Source organism: Lasioglossum baleicum, chromosome 2 (genome assembly GCF_051020765.1).
Source record: "Lasioglossum baleicum chromosome 2, iyLasBale1, whole genome shotgun sequence".
NCBI lineage: Eukaryota > Metazoa > Arthropoda > Insecta > Hymenoptera > Halictidae > Lasioglossum > Lasioglossum baleicum.
Genome location: NC_134930.1, coordinates 1,607,780 through 1,628,599, shown reverse-complemented (window position 1 = coordinate 1,628,599; position 20,820 = coordinate 1,607,780). Strand labels below are relative to the sequence as shown.

Here is a 20,820-nt window from a genome sequence, read left to right as displayed (position 1 = left end):
TTCGTTGGCCTTATGTTGGGTATTCGTCGTTGGCCCTATGTTGGTTATTCGTCGTTGGCCCAACGTTGGGTATTCGTCGGCAAACCGACGTAATTTTTCTTCGTTGGCCCTAGGTTGGGGATTTGTCGGCAAAACCACTAACCATGCCCCACCATTCCCCAACAAACTCCCAACCGTTGGCCACCGTTGGCCAACCGTAAATGCTACTAGGGTATTCTTTATTCTTATTCTATTTTCTCGAAAATGAATAAATCCATGAATACTTTCGGCCAGCTCGAGGCTACAATGTACACGACCGACGCCCGAGGGTCGAGCCCTGAGGCCTGAGCACAGAACACAATAGTAGTGCAATAAACACGGCCCGACAATCCCCCGGCGAGCCAGGTAGCTCGGCATGAAACCGCTAAGGAGCGAATGGTGAACTTATTTATTTTCCGTGCTACCCTCACGAAAGTCACAGGAGCCAATTCGTGGCGTTCTGCCGATTAAGAAAAGCCTAAACTCGACGGAATTAGGACCGTTTCTAGTGGTTTTATTAATTAAAGTATGCTCGAAATTTTTATTCTAATATTTTTCTGCCCATCACCGCGCTAGCGCGACGAAGCGACGAGGACTTGGGACGCCTTGGCCAAGTGGTGCAATAAACACGGCCCGACAATCCCCCGGCGGGCCAGGTAGCTCGGCATGAAACCGCTAAGGAGCGAATGGTGAACTTATTTATTTTCCGTGCTACCCTCACGAAAGTCACACGAGCCAATTCGTGGCGTTCTGCCGATTAAGAAAAGCCTAAACTCGACGGAATTAGGACCGTTTCTAGTGGGTTTATTCATTAAAGTATTCTCGAAATTTTTATTCTAATAATTTTCTGCCCATCACCGCGCTAGCGCGACGAAGCGACGAGGACTTGGGACGCCTTGGCCAAGTGGTGCAATAAACACGGCCCGACAATCCCCCGGCGAGCCAGGTAGCTCGGCATGAAACCGCTAAAGAGCGAATGGTGAACTTATTTATTTTGTAAAATCCGCAGTCTAGTAATCAGTTATGCTACTAATTGTATGATTCCAATCAAACATTTCTTCTAACGATTTGGATTCAAATTTTATGTACGGCAGTGTGGTTAGGATTGATAGAAAAATTTAAGAGGAAAATATTGATGATCAAGATAAAGACGGTTTATGTTCAATATATATATATATTTATTCAATTTTGGACGTGACATGTAATAAACAGCAAAACCAACGAACATAACGATACATATTTTAGTCATATATACATACATACTTTAACGCAACGAGACGACCTTTGTGTTCCATTACATAGATAAATGCAGTAATACAATTTTATTATTTACAATTAATTATCAATTAGATTTGATCACTGTTGCTGTTGCAATTCTTCTTTGTCTAGTACCACGAAACGTCCTCTTCTTGGCAGCAGAGTGTCAGCGGGGTTAGATTTTCCTTGGGTTTCCTTCTGTTTTTTCTTCGTTGGTCCTCGCCGCTGTCCTGTAGCCTCCGATAGCATGAAAAGAAAAACATTCTCACATTAAAATGTGTTTGTCACATGTACAATTGAAACTTTAATACACTCCTCAAAAGAATTAAGGGATCATCTCTTCGAGCCCGGAAAATTGCTACCAGTTAACATGATCATAATTCCGGCCAAAACTGCTGTATCAGTATCGATATCGTTAAACAGTGTTTTGAAAGCGTGAAACCTCTAGTTTCAGATGCTCCGTTTCAAATTGTTGCAATGTTGATTTTTTACAAAGTTATAGCGAGATAAAGACAACACTGACGGTTAACAGAAATTTTGTGCAACTTCGTAACATCACACGGGGAGAAACAAATGTTTTTGATGAATCGCGTTAACATCATGCGGAAGGGCTATCTTTCCTATGTAAAATGTTTGGTTGTTGATTATTGTGCGATTTTTTTTTATTCGAGTTATTGAACATTGATGTAAATGTTGGCTTTTTAACTTTAACTGGCTCCAGAAAGCGAAAAAATTATTGTAGAATCTTGTGCAAAAAAGCAATAGAAAGATCTATTGTAGAAATATCTATGGCTTTTTTGCACAAGATTCTACAATAATTTTTTCGCTTTCTGGAGCCAGTTAAAGTTAAAAAGCCAACATTTACATCAATGTTCAATAACTCGAACAAAAAAAAACCGCACAATAATCAACAACCACACATTTTACATGAGAAAGATAGCCCTTCCGCATGATGTTAACGCGATTCATCAAAAACATTTGTTTCTCCCCGTGTGATGTTACGAAGTTGCACAAAATTCCTGTTAACCGTCAGTGTTGTCTTTATCTCGCTATAACTTTGTAAAAAATCAACATAGCAATAATTTGAAACCGAGCATCTGAAACTAGAGGTTTCACGCTTTCAAAACACTGTTTAACGATATCGATACTGATACAGCAATTTTGGCCGGAATTATGATCATGTTAACTGGTAGCAATTTTCCGGGCTCGAAGAGATGATCCCTTAATTCTTTTGAGGAGTGTATTAAAGTTTCAATTGTACATGTGACAAACACATTTTAATGTGAGAATGTTTTTCTTGTCATGCTATCGGAGGCTACAGGACAGCGGCGAGGACCAACGAAGAAAAAACAGAAGGAAACCCAAGGAAAATCTAACCCCGCTGACACTCTGCTGCCAAGAAGAGGACGTTTCGTGGTACTAGACAAAGAAGAATTGCAACAGCAACAGTGATCAAATCTAATTGATAATTAATTGTAAATAATAAAATTGTATTACTGCGTTTATCTATGTAATGGAACACAAAGGTCGTCTCGTTGCGTTAAAGTATGTATGTATATATGACTAAAATATGTATCGTTATGTTCGTTGGTTTTGCTGTTTATTACATGTCACGTCCAAAATTGAATAATATATATATATATATATATATATATATATATATATATATATATATATATATGTATATATATACACATATATATATTGAACATAAACCGTCTTTATCTTGATCATCAATATTTTCCTCTTAAATTTTTCTATCAATCCTAACCACACTGCCGTACATAAAATTTGAATCCAAATCGTTAGAAGAAATGTTTGATTGGAATCATACAATTAGTAGCATAACTGATTACTAGACTGCGGATTTTACAAAATAAATAAGTTCACCATTCGCTCCTTAGCGGTTTCATGCCGAGCTACCTGGCTCGCCGTGGGATTGTCGGGCCGTGTTTATTGCACCACTTGGCCAAGGCGTCCCAAGTCCTCGTCGCTTCGTTGCGCTAGCGCGGTGATGGGCAGAAAAATTTTAGAATAAAAATTTCGAGAATACTTTAATGAATAAAACCCACTAGAAACGGTCCTAATTCCGTCGAGTTTAGGCTTTTCTTAATCGGCAGAACGCCACGAATTGGCTCGTGTGACTTTCGTGAGGGTAGCACGGAAAATAAATAAGTTCACCATTCGCTCCTTAGCGGTTTCATGCCGAGCTACCTGGCTCGCCGGGGGATTGTCGGGCCGTGTTTATTGCACTGTAACAGACCTGCACCGGGCAGGCCTGTTACTAGCAGAACCAAGTATCAAGGCGCGCCGAGTCAAAACGAACCGGGCTGAACTAGACCGAATCGAACCGTCGCGCACCACCGATACGCGCCCTGCGCCGCGCGACCACCGCGCCACGAAACCGATACCGATGGGAACGAGTCGACAGTGTTTCCCCCACGCGTATGAGAAACGTCGAGAACATTCGCGAAGTCCAGCACCGCATCTATAAAAGCCGCTACGCGACCCCGGAAGGGCCTTCTTAGTTGAGACGAGACTCAGATCGGATCGTTCCTGTTAATATCCCTGCAAGTATCCCTTCCGGTGAAGAACTACGTTCCACCAAACAGAATACGGCGTACCGCCATCTTGTAACCAGTATTCCTGTTCCATGGGAGCATTCCACCGGTGACGAACTACGTTCCACCGAAGTAGAGTACGGCGTACCGCCACTCTGAAAGGCCAAGGTGTACCACCAGCCATCTCGTCAAGACGTACCGTCCACGAGAACGACCGACGAGCACGATGAACCATCCCAACCAGCACACATCGTCTCATAGATGTCTGTTTCATGTCGTCGTCCCGTCTGAACGTCTATGTCCCAAAGATACGTCTTTTAGTCGTCAAAAAGATGTCTTTATGGAGACGTTGTTTTCACAGCAGAGGGTGAACGTCTTTCAGCTGTCTCATTTCAGTCGTAAAAGCAACGTCTCCATAAAGGATATCTTTTTGGCGACTGAGAGACATTTTCCGGAGACGTTGTTTTTCCTACGCCGCCGGTAAAGAGTGGGGTGGAGTAGGGGGATACAGCTTCTAAGGAAGAACTTTTTTCTGTACACTTTTTAGAAAAAAGAGCTCTGCATGTTAATCCGCAATAATACAGAGAGTATTTCAACGCAAAGAGCATTTGGAAAAAGTGTACAGAAAAAAAGTTCTTCCATAAAAACGTACACTTTTGTTGTTTACAAAGTTCCAAGAGCCAAATTGCAAAAAAGGGCTCTGTACGGGACCCCGCAATAATGCAGAGAATATTTCAACACAAAGAGCATCAAAAAATATTGCTTCTTCGCGAAATGCGGCTTACTCGCGTGATCGAAAAAATCAAGCTGTTTCATATATTCTCTGTCAGTGTCTTTCCTGCGAGAAACATATCTGCTTCTCTGTCTTCGTAGTTCACCCCGAGTGGCGCTGTTGAAGTTACTATTTTTGGTCCGGCGCACATGGTCGACACTCCCTGGTCGGTTTAGAGAAGTGTCTAATTGTATTAGTGTATTGTAATAGTGATAATTTATCCGACGAGTGTATATTTACAAAAGTAAGTACTTCCATTGCTGTTATTTGTTACCGTTAGTGTTTTTTGCTGATGCCCTTCCGCTATATTCGAAGTTTACTATTGGGTTGGCAAGAAAGTCAAAGAAAGTACTTTCGGTATTGTAAGGGGGTAGACTGCTTTTTCCAGGATTGCAAGGGTGCGGGATTGCAATTGATTGCAATCCTGGAAACGAGTCTACCGCCCTAATGTGTAAATAAGTGTGATGTCAAAAAATGAACAAAAATTGGTCATATTTCCATTCCTTCATTCTATTTGCTATTTTTCTAAATATATTCTCTAATTAATTATATTTACGTCGTAATTACATATATGTTTAAATTAGTCTCTAAATTTCACCATACTTTTCAATTCTTAGAATATACAGGGTGTCCCAAAATTCGTGAAAATCCCGAAAGGGGGTGGTTCCTGAGACCATTTCAAGCGACATTTTCCTTTGCAAAAATGTTATCCGCGGCTTTGTTTAGGAGTTATTAACGAAAAACACGGACCAATCAGAGCGCGCCCTGGCCCGGCGCGCCAAGCCGCGCCGGCAAGCGAGTGTCGCGGTACGCCGTGACATCGCATCGTGACGGCGCGGTGGCCCAGGGCGCGCTCTGATTGGTCCGTGTTTTTCGTTAATAACTCCTAAACAAAGCCGCAGTTGACTTTGGTGCAAAGGAAAATGTCTCTTAGAATGGTCTCAGGAACCACCCCCTTTCTGGATTTTCACGAATTTTGGGACACCCTGTATACACACAAATGGAGATGCCTACAAATACATGGACCGTTGTCCAATTTTTGGCGGACGGAACAGTAGAAGCAGTGCCAAATAGTTGGCTGGAAGGCGACAAATGTTATTGGCCACCGGTACACAAATCAAAATTGAGCAACGCAATCCAACAATGTGAACTGCCTCAACCTTCGTGGGAGTACTTTTCTGTAAAGATCTTCAAAAACAGTACCTTTGGTAAGTTAAAGTAGTTACACACCATACATGTACAATTAAAATAATAATTATATAATGCTTCTAGACGACTACACGAAGGCTAGAAGAAAAGCAAAGGAGGCCGAAGAGACCAGCGACTTGTTTAATAAATACACTTAAAATTATACTGACATTTATCTTTCATTTTCATTAAATTAACAGAATGTGGTATGCTACATAACAATTTTTTATTTTAGGCAGCAGAAGTGCACAATACGGGGGGCACAACAGCTACAACTTCGCCAGGAATGTCTAGGTATCATTATGACTGACGTGCTGGCATGTCGGTCTGCTATAGCTGATTGGGCCGAAAGGGCAAAAAACCGTTTGCAAATTATCGAACGGCCAGCCTTGTTATATGTAATTATCACCCTTATTTTAATATTATTATTATAATGATTATTCATGTGCAAATTAATAAACAAAGATATTCTTATTCAAGGTGCAGCGGAGAAAGCCAAAGTGGACGGCAGCTGCAAGAAACATGAACAAAGCGAGTGTGACCAAGTGATTTTAATTTCAATATATCTGTGGTTATCAGGAAGAACGCCGCATGTCACATATACTTTCACTTTCGATCGCTAATACTTTGACATAGGAGGTTGGTTAAATTGCATTGTTGTCTGAGCCTTCCAAACGTGTTTCCATGACTTTTTTTTCTGGTAAATATGTACAGTAGCGGACAAAAGTGTAAGACCGCTCTAAAGAAGACGATAACTTTTTTAATATTTTACTATACGATTTGAACTTTTTTGGGAAACTAGAGCAATTAGTTTACTAAAGGACGCGAAAAGAAATTTTTTCAAAAATTGCAATTGATCGGAATTGTTGAAAAAATACTAAAAGTTGATTGTTTATTTAAACATATCCTGAAAATTTCGTAAAAATCGGTCGACGTTGCAATGAGCTACAAACGTTTAAAGATGGTAAAAATTGCAGATTTTCGGCAATAAATCGTGAAAATCTGCAATTTCTACCATCTTTAAACGTTTGTAGCTCATTGCAACGTCGACCGATTTTTACGAAATTTTCAGGATATGTTTGATTGACACAGAACTACACAAAACGTGTTTTTTAAATTTTCAATATAGGCCCACATAAAATAGTTAAAAATTCAACTTTTAGTATTTTTTCAACAATTCCGATCAATTGCAATTTTTGAAAAAATTTCTTTTCACATCCTTTAGTAAATTAGCTTCCCAAAAAAGTTCAAATCGTATAGTACAATATTAAAAAAGTTATCGTCTTCTTTAGAGCGGTCTTAAACTTTTGTCCGCTACTGTAAATCCTATACTCTAAAGTCTAAAGCTCAATGAATGCATAAACTCGAATTTTTGAAATTGTGACATGCGGCGTTTTTCCTTACAACCACAGACATTATCAGTAATATTTTATTTTCACTTTTATATTTTATTTTAATTTTTATATTTTTTAATTTTAGTATATAGGGTGAGGCGCCAGAAACAGGCCACCTGAATAAGCATTAATCAAATGTTAGTAGCTTTTTTGTAGATGGACGCGTAAAGGACATGTGAAGGTCAACTTAATTTTTTTTAATGGAATGAGGTATTTTTTAATACATCAATGATGCAGCTGGACATTCATTATAAAAAAGTACTAACCTATGTATGTTGAAAAATTAGTAGTTCAGGGGATATTTCAATTTAAATAACTCTAAAACACCATTACTGTCGTACTAAGACGTTAGTGTTTACTTACTTATGTAACGTCTTAGTACGACAGTAATGGTATTTTAGAGTTATTTAAATTGAAATATCTCCTGAACTATTAACTTTTCGACATACATAGGTCCAGCTGCATCATTGATGTATTAAAAAATACCTCATTCCATTTAAAAAAATTAAGTTGACCTTCACATGTCCTTTACGCGTCCACCTGTAAAAAAAATAATACACTACATAATGTACCCCTTCAGACCATGCAACTTCTGTATACAAAACTTTTTCGTGCAACGCATACTTTGGAAGTTATTATAGGTGTGCAAGTTGCGTGGATCACCCTGTATACTGATTCTGATGTTTCAACTGTATATTTTATTTTAATTTTTATATTTTAATTTAAGTATATTAATTTTAATGTTTTAAGTGCGTGATACTTTATTCTGAATGTAGTATTTTATTTTACTTTTAATAATTTAATTTTAATGATTTGTCTATCTGTGGTTGTAAGGAAAAGCACCGCATGTTACAATTTCAAAAATCTCAGTTTATGCATTAATTGAATTTTAGAGTATAGGATTTACGTATTTACCAGAAAAAAGTATATGTGACATGTGGCGTTCTGCCTGACAACTACAGATATAATATTATAATATAGTAAATAATATTAAAATATACATTATAAAATATAGTACATATATTATTATAATAAACTATTTGTTCGTTTACTTTAAACTATTATCGTAAATTGATTTTTCCCTCCCACTCCCTTTTCGCATAAATACGTCTCTCTAACAAGCTCAAGAGACATCTGAAAGTCGCCTAAAAGATGCCCGACAGAGTCGTGGAACATGTCTCTACAATGCCTGAAACGCGACTAACAGTCGTTCTAAAGACCACTTTAAGACAGGCAAATTTGTAACAAACGACCTTCCGGAGCCCCTGTAGAGACTTTCCGGAGACATTCGCAGACATCTTTCAGACATCTGAATGTCTAGCGGCAGACATCTTTCTGCCATCTTTGAGCTGTATCTGTGCTGGTTGGGATCGCTCGTCACCGTAGAACCGCCTGAGAGGACGTAAACGCACGGTGAACCACCACGTTGAAATCCGACCGACACGACTCAGGCAGGGAGCCCTCCTCTCTCCCCGAAAACGTCCTGTTCCTGTAGCATAGTCAGAGCACAACGTACCGTCACTCTCTTTCGCCAAGGTGTACCACCAGCGAGCTTGTTATGGCGTACCGCCGACAAGAACGACCGACGAGCACGGTGAACCACCGCTCGTCGCCGTAGAACCGCCCGAGAGGATGCTGGCGTACGGCGAACCGCCACGTCACGTATCCGACCGACCCGACTCGGGCAGGGGTTTCCTGATCGTCCGGATTTTTCCCGTTTACCTGTCTAGAAAATATATTCGCGTCGCGTCCGAGAAAGTAACGCGTTCCGTACCTGAAACCGCGACGTGCGCGTCCGAGAAAGTAACGCGTTCCGTACCTGAGAACCGCGACGTGCGCGTCCGAGAAAGTAACGCGTTCCGTACCTGAAAACCGCGACGTGCGCGTCTGAGAAAGATACGCGCAATCGTATCCGAAAGTCGGGGTTACCGAATGAATATTCGCGAGGAGCGAAGCCTGAAAACCGCGTTCGCGAACGCGCCGGTAGCGAGCATTGTCAGTGAAACCGCCGGTGTCGTTATTGCAAAACCCGCGTATCACGTCCAGTTCCCCATCGACATTTTCCTCTCGTTGAACATCGAACTCTGGATCGGCGAGCTATAAGGACGAAGAGGAAGTCTCCGAACGTGACGACGAAGCCAGGTTGTTACAGCACCACTTGGCCAAGGCGTCCCAAGTCCTCGTCGCTTCGTCGCGCTAGCGCGGTGATGGGCAGAAAAATATTAGAATAAAAATTTCGAGAATACTTTAATGAATAAACCCACTAGAAACGGTCCTAATTCCGTCGAGTTTAGGCTTTTCTTAATCGGCAGAACGCCACGAATTGGCTCGTGTGACTTTCGTGAGGGTAGCACGGAAAATAAATAAGTTCACCATTCGCTCCTTAGCGGTTTCATGCCGAGCTACCTGGCTCGCCGGGGGATTGTCGGGCCGTGTTTATTGCACTACTATTGTGTTCTGGGCTCAGGCCTCAGGGCTCGACCCTCGGGCGTCGGTCGTGTTCATTGTAGCCTCGAGCTGGCCGAAAGTATTCATGGATTTATTCATTTTCGAGAAAATAGAATAAGAATAAAGAATAAGAATAAAGAATAAAAATTTTATTCAAAGCTTGAATAAATTCTCGGTGAATAAAAAATTATTCTAATAATTTTTGAATAATAGTTACTTTTTTATTCAAGCCCTCGAATAAAGTATAAAAATTTTGTATCTTTTATTCATTACCCGGAATTTTTATTCTAATAAAAATTTTGCCCATCTCTGTACCATGGGTTTGTACCGTCGGTGCAAGAATAGCAGGAGACATGACGACAGCGCTGCGGCGGAAAGTCGGGAAGCGCGACAGCGAAGCAGCCATGATGGCATACGAATTGTTCAGATGAACTCTTTCAGATTTCCTGAAGCGAAGAAGCAATATTTTTGGATGCTGTTTGCGTTGAAATGATCTCCGCGTTATTCCGGATCAACGTTCAGAGCCCTTTTTTGCAATTTGTTTCTTGAAATTTTATAAACAATAATAGCGTACGTTTTTATAGAAGAAAATTTTTTCAGAACATTTTTTCCAAAAAAGGGCTCTGAACGTTGATCCGGAATAACACGGAGAACATGTCAACGCAAAGAGCATCCAAAAATATTGCTTCTTCGCTTCAGGAAATGGGAAATAGTTCATCGAAAAATCAAGCTGCTTGGTTATATCTCTGTCTTCGTCTCTCCTGCGAGCGACTGTTTCCTCTCTGTCTGACTCTGCAGGAGAGACAAGGCATTGTTTATCCTTTTCCCGGAATTTCTTCATTCTGGGTGTCGCGCACCCTTCACTTCGTGAAAGAATCTTAGTTACATATTTTATATAAAACGATATAAACTGTTCGTTCTGATCAAGGCCAAAGATGATGTAGGTTATTGTCCGGACTAAGTGTCGAGACGGATTCTTGTCCGGACTAAGTGTCGAGACGGATTCTTGTCCGGACTAAGTCTCGAGACGGAGTCTTGTCCGGACTAAGTGTCGAGACGGGTTCTTGTCCGGACTAAAAGAGATGATGGCAGCCAAAAGTGGCACGACCATAACCCGGGCGTGAGCACTCTCATATACTCTCTGCTATGGATACGAGATTCCCATAAGCCAGCCGTGCAGCCGTTGAAGCCAATTGAAGAAGGCACTTTCGATGCCATCGCTGCCAAATGTCAGAGAGTGTACTAAAGGAAATGGCGCGATCGCTATATAATACGAATTGCTTGTATGATGGTTGAAATTCAGAAAAGTTAATCAGAGCCAGAGCAAATGAAATTCATGAAAATAGAGATATAAATATATAAATGTAATATTAAACAAACTAAAGTAATGATTAATATAGTTCGTAAAAAGTGAATTTGAAATATTTGCAAAGTTTTGTCGTTTGCTTTATTGTTTGGGATAAAGGAGACGTAGGAGAAGCATTAAATGAAATTTAATTCATAAGAATACTAAAATTTTATTAATTTTACAATAATATATACAAATAAATCTTACGCTTAGAAATTATGATCTTCGTAATCCAGAAGCGATCGCATTTATCAAAAAATCATTGACAGCAGGCCATACTCGCATCTCTTATGGGAGATTGATGGAAACAAATCTATGTAATAAAGAATCTTTATTTTTATGCGTTTAATGTTTCTATATAAAAATATAAACGAAGAAATGTACAGAAAAAAGATATAAAACAATATAAAAGAATAGCATAACATGCAGAAGCAGAAACATCATGCATACATGCGTTTGCAGTTCTATTTACAGTGTAAAAGCTATTTAACTAAAATAATAAAATATAAGCGTTGTAACATGCAGAAACGTATTATATACATAAAGAAAACATCGCAAGGTCGTTGTTATGTACATAAAGCCTTAAGAGAATAAAAGGTATCAGGTATACAGTAAAGGTATCTATTGGTGAGCCCAAATTATTGTTCGCGTTAGAAAGTTTCGTATGTTCGTCCCGGTAAGCGAAAGCGCATACTTTTTCGTTTCTGAATACAGACGTAGTTCTATATAACTGCTAATAATAATTTTAATAAGCCTATGTGTGTGGCTGATAAATTCCTCGGCGCTGAACATTTGAACATTGTGGTTCTCCAGCTCAGGAAAAGCCTATGATTCTCAACAACCTGTTGAAAAACCCGAGTGGCCAGAATAGCAGGAAAGCTTGCTTCAACAGGTGGTTTTCCGGAATTCATATTACAGGCACGACGGAAGAGAAACTCGGTGGTCAAGCAAATTTGCACAACACTGCTCGACGGTATTACCAAGCAGCCGCGCGTAATTGCTGCTACATATGCAGCAGGATTTTTTTTATGTATTAAAATCTTGTCATTGTCCGTTTCATGGCATGCAAGCAGGCACTCAATACATTTAATTTTTCTCTTTTTTTCGATTGATAAAACTAACCAACCCGAAATATAACCAATAGCTTGCTGCGAAAATTCGTTAATGTATGGTGATTGTCCCCATGAGAAATTCAAAAATTCACTCATTTCTGCAAAGCTTGAATTATCGGTTATACTATTCAGTCCGTATTTTTCAGCCACTGTCGTTGTGTGGACCTCATCGTAAACGTTCAGATTGTAACGATCAAGCCTTGCACGTTTTTTTTTTATTCTCCTGACGATACGTGCAATATTCGTGTATTGTCAATGCTTATACTGTTAATAACTTTTATGAATGATGAAACACTTTCTCACCTGCAGAAGTTGACACTTTTTCAAAAATTGTGGGCATACTTCCTAGTTTCAAACGTTTCTGGTTACAATGGAACACTGTAAAACAGTCTGGTGTAAAATGGCTTGAGCACAATAAAGTATTGTTTCCAACATTTAGTCCTTCCAAACCGAGTAATTTCAGCCACTTTTCCCATATTGGTACGTCTAGTGGAAATCTACGCATAATCGTACGAAAATTAGAACAAAAATATATTAGTATTATTGAAAAGTGGTAAGAGGCTGTGTTATCTCTACGTACCTGTGTAATGTTGCTTTTTTTTATTCTTGTTCAAATTCCCACAATATACGCATCTGCCCATTTTGAAACTATTTTTGGATAAACTCTACAACACTGAACGTTACCAAGCTTTACGTATACTTCAAAACACGCCGTGCTCCAAACTCCGATCAACTCCGATATACTCGTGTCGGCATCAATGGCATCGGTTAGCGTCGGTTAGCGTCGGTTAGCGTCGGTTGGCGTCGGTGCACATGCCGTGTCGCGTCGCACAGTGCGGTACTTTGGTAGGAATTTGGGACAAAAATAAAAAGATACGTTTGGCGTAGTAATAACTTATATTTCTTTGTTAGGAATTGTTTTAAATGCACTAATCGAGGTTTTGGAATACTATTTTAGAATTTTCCACTCTTTTAAACTAAATAAATTTCAAAGAAACAATAAGAGGCATATTTTATGTATAATGGAAAAATGAAATATAAATATATAGTACATATATTACGTGTAGAAAACAGATAAACAAATATCCATAAAAACAAGTAAATAAAACATTTTAATAACACACATTTATCACTGTTCGTATGAGAATCGTCGTTCACCCTAACTCCGAATCAGAAAAATCTAATTCTTCCGGAATAGCTTCCGTTGTGTACTGAACATCAATATATTGTGTTATGTCCGCAAGATCTCTTTTCTGTTTTGAAGAAGTTTTCCTACAGCTTGATATAAAGGGGTCCGATGAGAGTAGAAGTCTTTTCATCAAATCTTCATTATTAAATTTCCTACTCGTTTTGCGAGTATGATTTAATCGGGCTTTCCTAATCTCTTTATGAGTAGTTTCTAAAGCATCTTCCGAGAGAACGCCTATTGATAATCGAAACTTTCAATTATGTCACACCCGTGAATCAAAATTTTATGTACGCTACTTGGCATATAGTACCAATTGTATAAGTTTATGTACAAATTAAAAGTCGCGTTTAATAAAAGCCTGTATCGATTAATATGAATTTTTTCGCCAGAAGATAAAACTCGTAAGATTGTGTAAAATTTATCAATTAAAATTTTATTTACTCCTGTAATCTCAGAGCTTATTTTAGAATTACTGAAAAACGTTCTCGCAATGTTTCCATCATTCGTTGAACCAAAACCAGGTTTCGGTTTATCTACTAACAAACCCAATCGAGATTTAAATTCATCCTGGATTCTCTTTTTATTGTTTTCAAAAATTATTTTATTTTCAGCTCCTTTCACTTGCCAAGTTTTAATTGGTAGCCGATATGATATGTGTAGAAGGCATTCAAAAAATCGAATCCAAGCGTGTAAGGTAGATAAGCCAAAACGGTAATTACTAGTATTGGAAGGTTTTTCAGTAACTCTTTTGTGATTCATCTCTTTTGGAGTTGCTTTGCAAATGCAGCACCTAGAAGACGAGTTTGTATCAGACAATATGTTAGTTACACTGCCGTCTATCATGGTAAAATGTAATTCATATGTAATCACGAAGTTAACATTATTATTAAAATTGCATTTACTATAAGGAGAAAGTTGGCTGATCAAAGTCTTCATTCTAGTTTCTTCTTCCCTAATCAATTGTGCATTTTCTTGAATAAATATGAACTTTATTGGTCGACAGTAAAATGTGGAAGATGAGCGGGGGTTTATCCACAATTCTCTGCCATTCCGCATGTCTATTAATTTCAACGGGACCAAAGCTATTACAAACAAATATTGATCTGTAGAATTTTCATTTTCAATGAATTTTTGCTTATAAAGACTATGGCCGGAGCTCCCATCGAAACCCCATTTACACACAAGCTTCAGATTACAACTTTCTTCAAGTTTTATTAAATTTATGATACTGTCACTTGTAGCATTTACTAAATTTTGCAAGTCTACTTCGGCAGACGTTTCGTTAGCTGATATATTACTTGGTAAAAATGAATTTTTAATATTTCTAAAAGTCTTAATGCAAGGAATATAATCTTTACGTATATTGTTAACGATGCTTTTAAATATATCATATTTTTTATCTGAAAGATCTAAATCTAAGTAACATGCTTGTTACACGAACCCTTTAGGGAACTGAGGATCCGTGAACGATAAATGCGTTGGACTCGCGTGAAGAAGGACAGGAGAAAATTCGGTCGGAGATTGGATATTCGTGAGAGGTTTCAGTCAATTGTTCCACCCGCGTGTTACGGTTCACAAAACAAGCACTTTATTGTTGCTGAGGCTACGGACGCACTTTAACCCGAAAGAACAGAGCTCGCAGGGGAGATTATTCTACGTGTTTCTCGCAGAGGAGATTATCGGTCGGTTTTGAAACTTGCTCGTAGCTATTATATAATTCGCGTGTGTACTCGCAGAGGAGGTTACAACGGAACGCACCTTCAAACTGGCTGGGGGTCCTATTTACCGGTAATCGGTGGATTCCCCCACCGTACACACATACGGGAGCTCGCTTCGAGGTGAAGACTCGCCGCGGTGCTGTAGGGACGACGAGGGGGGTGGTCGCGGCGCTGAATCATACGAAACTGTATCGTTCGCGTTTAACAAACCGCCCGCCTTGCGCGGTCGCGCAACAGAAACGGATAATCTATATATCTCGAAGAGCTCCCCATACATACGTACACATACACACACATACTAACTATTTACAATATTTACAATGTTTCGGATGACGACACCTGGGCCGACGGCCGGCCGCGACTATTATGTCACGTAGGTCGTGACGTCGCACGCTCGACAACATTATTCGGGGGGTGCCTTCAGTTGTTTACTGGTAACTGGCAGACACGAGTGATGGGTCGTTTATATGTTGAGGACGCGGTCTTAACCTCCACCACTCGTACGTGGCCGTCTTTACCTGGGAACGTTTTTACGACCCTCCCTAATTCCCATTTGTTAGGAGGTAGTAGGGGGTTGTCCAAGAGGACTACCGCTCCTACAGTCAGATCCTTTTGTTCAGTTTGCCATTTGTACCGCGACTGCAGTTCCTGCAAGTACTCGCGGGACCATACGCGCCACAGCAGTTCGTGGAATTTTTGCACTTGTTGCCATCGTGATAAGTGCGTTGTCGGCTCGTCAATCACGGGAGGAACCGGACGTGAAATCAGCGGACTACCGGTTAAAAAGTGCCCTGGCGTAAGGATTTCAAGACACTCTGGGTCGTCGCGCACCCGAGTAATCGGACGCGAGTTTAACGTGGCTTCCACCTTGCAAAGCAGTGTGGACATCTCTTCGGAGGTTGACGCGAACGACCCCATGATACGACGAAGATGATGCTTGGTTGACCGGACTGCGGCTTCCTGCATTCCTCCGTGATGAGGAGCGCCCGGGGGATAGAACTTCCACTGAATAAGAAGAGTGGAGCATCGATTTTTCAATTCCGGCGAATTTGTGACTTCGACGAAGTGTCGAGCGAGTTCGTTGGACGCGCCTACGAAATTCGTGCCATTGTCGCTAGTGATCGTCTGAGGAACACCACGTCTGGACGTGAAGCGGTCGAAGGCTGCGAGGAAGGCAGCCGTGGAGCAATCATCAACCAACTCTAAATGGACCGCGTGAGTAGCAAAACAGATAAATACTGCAATGTATTTTTTATAAGTTCGCTTTCCGCGCCCGGGTGCGTCTCGTACTTGGTAGGGACCGGCGTAATCGACTCCAATGTGAGAGAATGGAGGGGACGGACGGCAACGTGACGTCACGAGGTCTTGCATTACCTGCGTTGCAGTTTCCGCCCGCCAACGCGCGCATTTGACGCACTTATGAATCACGCGACGGACCGAATTACGCAACCCTAGGATCCAATATTTTTGTCTTGTTGTGTACGCCGTGATTTGATTTCCGCCATGCAAGGAGAGAAGATGCGATTCCCGAATAATGAGGTCGGAAACGTGATGTTTCGGCAATATCGCGGGGTGCTTCGTTTCCCAAGGCAGAAAGGAGTTTCTGAGCCTCCCGCCTACGCGTACGACTCCGCATTGGTCGATGAAAGGGCTGAGCGGCAAAAGCGACGAGCCACTGGTCAACGGTTTGTTCCGCGCGAACGCGGCGATTTCGGTTGCGAACGAGCTGCGTTGGATTATTCGCAGTATTGTTATTTCCGAATCGCGTAGCTCCGAGACGGTGAGGAACGAGGGGGGCGCGGTGCTTGTTTGCTTTCGCACCGTGTTTATAAATCGCCGCACGTGACAGAATACGCGGATTAGGCGTTGCCAGCTAGAGAAGCGAGACAGAGCATCCCAATCTTTGATTGTGACCGTATTATGTACGGCGGTTTTACATTTTTCCTCCTCCGTTTCGTAGGTCTGCTGAACGGGCCAGTCTTCTTCGTCCCTCTTCAACCACGATGGACCCTCGATCCACAGCGTCGATGACAGCAGTGCTTCTGCACTTACACCACGCGAATTCAGGTCTGCAGGATTGTAGTGCGTCGGCACGTGTCTCCAGACGGCATTCGGCAGTGTGGAGTGGATCTTGGACGTCCTGTTGGCCACCATGGTCTTCCAAGCTGCTGGGTGTTTCCGCAACCATGCGAGGACAATCGTGGAGTCCGTCCAGCAAACTGTCTTCGTTACCGGTATCCCGATCGAGTGGGTCACGTGAGCGGCCAATTCAGTTAGCATGACGGCTCCGTTTAACTCGAGGATAGGGATAGAGACAGTTTTTATTGGAGCTACTCGCGATTTAGCTGTGAGCAGCGTGGTATGCGTTTCGCCGGTGAGCGACGTTACGCGGGCGTAAATCGCGCATGAAAAGGCGGCACGAGATGCGTCGCTGAATCCATGTAGTTGGATTTCGAGTGAGTCAGGGGCGTACTGGATCCACCGCGGGACCCTCATTGCGGTTAAAGCACGCCAGTCCATACAGAAGAGGTTCCAGGTTTCGCGGGTGTCGTCCGATACGCAGTCATCCCAGCTGATTCGTTCGAGCCATTGTTGCTGCATCAAGATTTTGGCTCGAACAACAATTGGAGACAACCATCCTAGAGGGTCGAACAACGTCGCAATCTCCGAGAGCAATTCGCGCTTGCTCATCTTCTCCTTTCTGACCGCCAGTTTTTGTAAGTCAAAATAGAACGCGTCGTCCGAGGGGATCCACCTGATTCCGAGGACTTTGAGTTCCGAAGCATTGAATATTCGCAGATCCACCGCGTGTGAATGTGTGGCTGCGGGAATATTTCGCAGGGATTCGGCATCGTTGCCCGGCCATTTTCGCAGATTGAATCCGCCTCGAGACAACAGCTGACAGACTTGTATTCTAGTCTGTTCGAGCAGCTGTTTGTCCGGCGCGCCCATGAATACGTCGTCGACATAAACACTGTTGCGAAGAATCGGGGACGCGAGGGGGTATTCCGAACCTTCCAACTTGTTTACTTCTTGTATAACGCGCATCGAGAGGTACGGGGCGCAGGCGGTTCCGTAGGTTACCGTATTCAATTCGAACGTCTCGAGATTACCGGTAGATTCGCTTCTCCACAAGATGCATTGATATTTGCGATCTTGTGGGTGGATGAGAATTTGACGGAACATTTTCTCAATGTCCGCCACTAGAACATATTTGTGGATTCGCCACGCTAATAAGATGTGAGTGATATCTAACTGTAACTTCGGACCAGTAAGTAGGATGTCGTTTAAGGAGTATCCGCTAGACGTTTGGCTCGACGCATTAAAAACGACTCGGAGCTTTGTAGTCAAGCTTTCCTCTCGGAGAACGGCGCGATGTGGAATGTAATTCCTGGAACGGTCGACGCCATCGAGACGGTTCATGTGGCCGAGCGACTCATACTCGCGGATGAACGCATTATATTCGCATTTTACCGCCTCGTTTTCGCGTAGTTTCCGGGTCAGACGTGCCAGTGACGCGGTGGCTCCTCGGAGTGAATCTCCGAGGAAGTCCTCGGGGACCGACTTGAGAAACGGTAACCGCACCACGAATCTGCCGGTAGCGTCGCGCGAGTAGGTTTTTTCGAAGTGCCGCTCGCATTCTATTTCCAAGGGAGTGAGGATACGCGTTTCAGGGGCCGCTTCCGTTTCCCAAAAACGAGTTAACGCACGTTCGAGTGGATCCGTGATTGTCCCGTGATACGTGGTAACCGCGACGCGATGGTTTTCCGGGGTGTTGATGCATCCGGACAAGATCCAACCGAATACCGTATTTTGCGCAATCGGTCCTTGGTTACTGGGGAGTCGAACGCCAGGTCGTAGAATTTGCGCGAAGATATCCGCGCCTAGGAGCAATTCGATACGTTGCTTTGATGCGGGCTCGGGGTCCGCGAGCGCGAGATCGAACAGGGCGCTGTAATTTTCCATCTGGATCGCCGGCGGCGCGTACTGCGTTATACCGCGCACTATGAACGCACGGGTTGACAGTGCTGGTGACTCCTGTTTGGACGAACCTATCCGCAGTTGCACACTATAATCAATGGTGCTTGTTCGTTCGCCGCCGAGACCAGTCACGGAAATCGGTGCTCGGACTTTTTGTAAACGTAGCTGCTGTACAAGATTGGTGGACACGAACGAGGATTGAGACCCCTGGTCTAATAGCGCGCGGGCTAATCGCGACTGACCGTTGGGCGCGAAAACTTTGACCATTGCGGTAGCCAGTAGGACAGTCTGAATGCCATTCGGACTGGCTTCGGCGAAATGTGTCGCAACGTTACTACCGATTTCTTCTGAATTCGCGGGCCGCGCAGGGGCTTGAGCCGATAACGGTGTCTGAAGAGTGGTAGACGCGTCTAATCTCGAGGGCTGGACCGAAGATGCATGGTTTCGGTAACCACTCGTTTTGGGTCTGCTGAGGGCCCTGGATTCTCCGCGGTGCAGCAATGTGTGGTGCTTTTCACCACACTGTCTACACACGTTTGTGCTCGGGCAATTCGACACGGTGTGATTCGCGCCGAGGCAATTTATGCACGCGTGTTGAATTGAGGGTCCCGCGGTGGATTGTAGTTGTTGCGTCGGTTGATTGGACATCTTAACCGCCGCGGTTTGTTCTAAAACAAACTTTTCCATCGCCGCGTATGTTGGGTAGGTTCGTGCATCTCCGAGGGTTTTGTTCCACTCCGTTTCTAATTCGCGGTCGAACTTGCTCGAAACGAAATAAACGAGATGATCCTCTTTCGTGCCCCTACCTAACTTGTACAACGCCTCGAGGGTGTTACGATAATGAATCGTGAACTGATTCAGCGAGTCGAGCTGCGACAATTTGATCGATTTCAAGGAATAAAGTTTTTGCATCAGCGTATGTACAATGACTCGTTCGTTATCGTAAATTTCCTTGAGACGTGTCCAGCCGATCTGGAAGTTCGCGTCCGTTACATCGAGGTGCTGTATCGATTCTAGTGCTTCGCCCGACAATGCGCAATCGTTCTGAGCCCGTCAAGGTTTCGTTTACAATTACCGCGGAATTGAATCGCGATTCGAACGATTTCCAACGCGTGTAATCGCCGTCAAATTTCGGGAGTTCGATCCGGGGTAATTTAACATGCGCGGGACGAGTTACCATGCTAGCTGGAAACGCCATAGATGAATTCGCCGCAGGGGGTGTGATGGGGGGGCGTAGATGGGCCAGCTGCTCCCGTAGGTAGGACCAGCCATCAAGGTACGCGTCCTCCATCCGATCCATTGTTCCGGCCTTGAAGTAAGGTAGGTCTTCTTTCGTCCGGTCCGCTTTCCGGTACGCTTGGAGGTACCCGTTGAAAGAAGTAATCTGGGTCCAGGTCTCCTGATACATGGTCAGCCTGGTGTCCAGATACTCCACGGTGTAGTTGTCGACCCCTTTTTTCTTCGTATTCGCCAATATTTTCGTGAGTTGAGCAAACGCCTGTGTTTGCCGCTCCAGCACCGCTTCGAAGGTCTCCGTGACACTTGTATTCATGTTCACAGCGTGTTTTTACTTTGAAAGTCACGAGACCCGACACGAACGTTTGAAATGGACGGTTGGTTTCGCCTCTAACGTTTTCCGAACGATCCAGGTTTCTTCACTAATCCGGCTCGAAGGACCAAAAACTGTTACACGAACCCTTTAGGGAACTGAGGATCCGTGAACGATAAATGCGTTGGACTCGCGTGAAGAAGGACAGGAGAAAATTCGGTCGGAGATTGGATATTCGTGAGAGGTTTCAGTCAATTGTTCCACCCGCGTGTTACGGTTCACAAA

General features: G+C 42.7%; 1 protein-coding gene and 1 long non-coding RNA gene across 2 annotated transcripts; one reads left to right on the top strand and one right to left on the bottom strand.

Annotated features, from left to right (window-relative positions):
• The first annotated feature begins 5,591 nt into the window (after positions 1-5,591).
• LOC143218743 (uncharacterized) lies at positions 5,592-6,019 on the top strand. The gene is made up of 2 exons (XR_013011155.1): positions 5,592-5,816; positions 5,881-6,019. It is a non-coding gene; the product is annotated as an uncharacterized LOC143218743 (long non-coding RNA).
• A 9,406-nt stretch (positions 6,020-15,425) lies between these two features.
• On the bottom strand, positions 15,426-20,538 carry LOC143219901 (uncharacterized). The gene is made up of 2 exons (XM_076445706.1): positions 20,164-20,538; positions 15,426-20,030 (listed from the first exon to the last, which is right to left on the bottom strand). Exons 1-2 carry the CDS (start codon positions 20,536-20,538, stop codon positions 15,426-15,428), a joined length of 4,980 nt encoding a protein of 1,659 aa, XP_076301821.1.
• Between the last annotated feature and the right edge of the window lie 282 nt (positions 20,539-20,820).

Excerpts from the sequence above, each read along its gene's own strand:
- LOC143219901 (XM_076445706.1), bottom strand. The coding sequence starts at position 20,538 with ATGAATACAAGTGTCACGGAGACCTTCGAAGCGGTGCTGGAGCGGCAA. Across the intron at positions 20,031-20,163 it reads TGGCGTTTCCAGCTAGCATG|AACGATTGCGCATTGTCGGG; the intron begins GTAACTCGTCCC and ends TGACGGGCTCAG.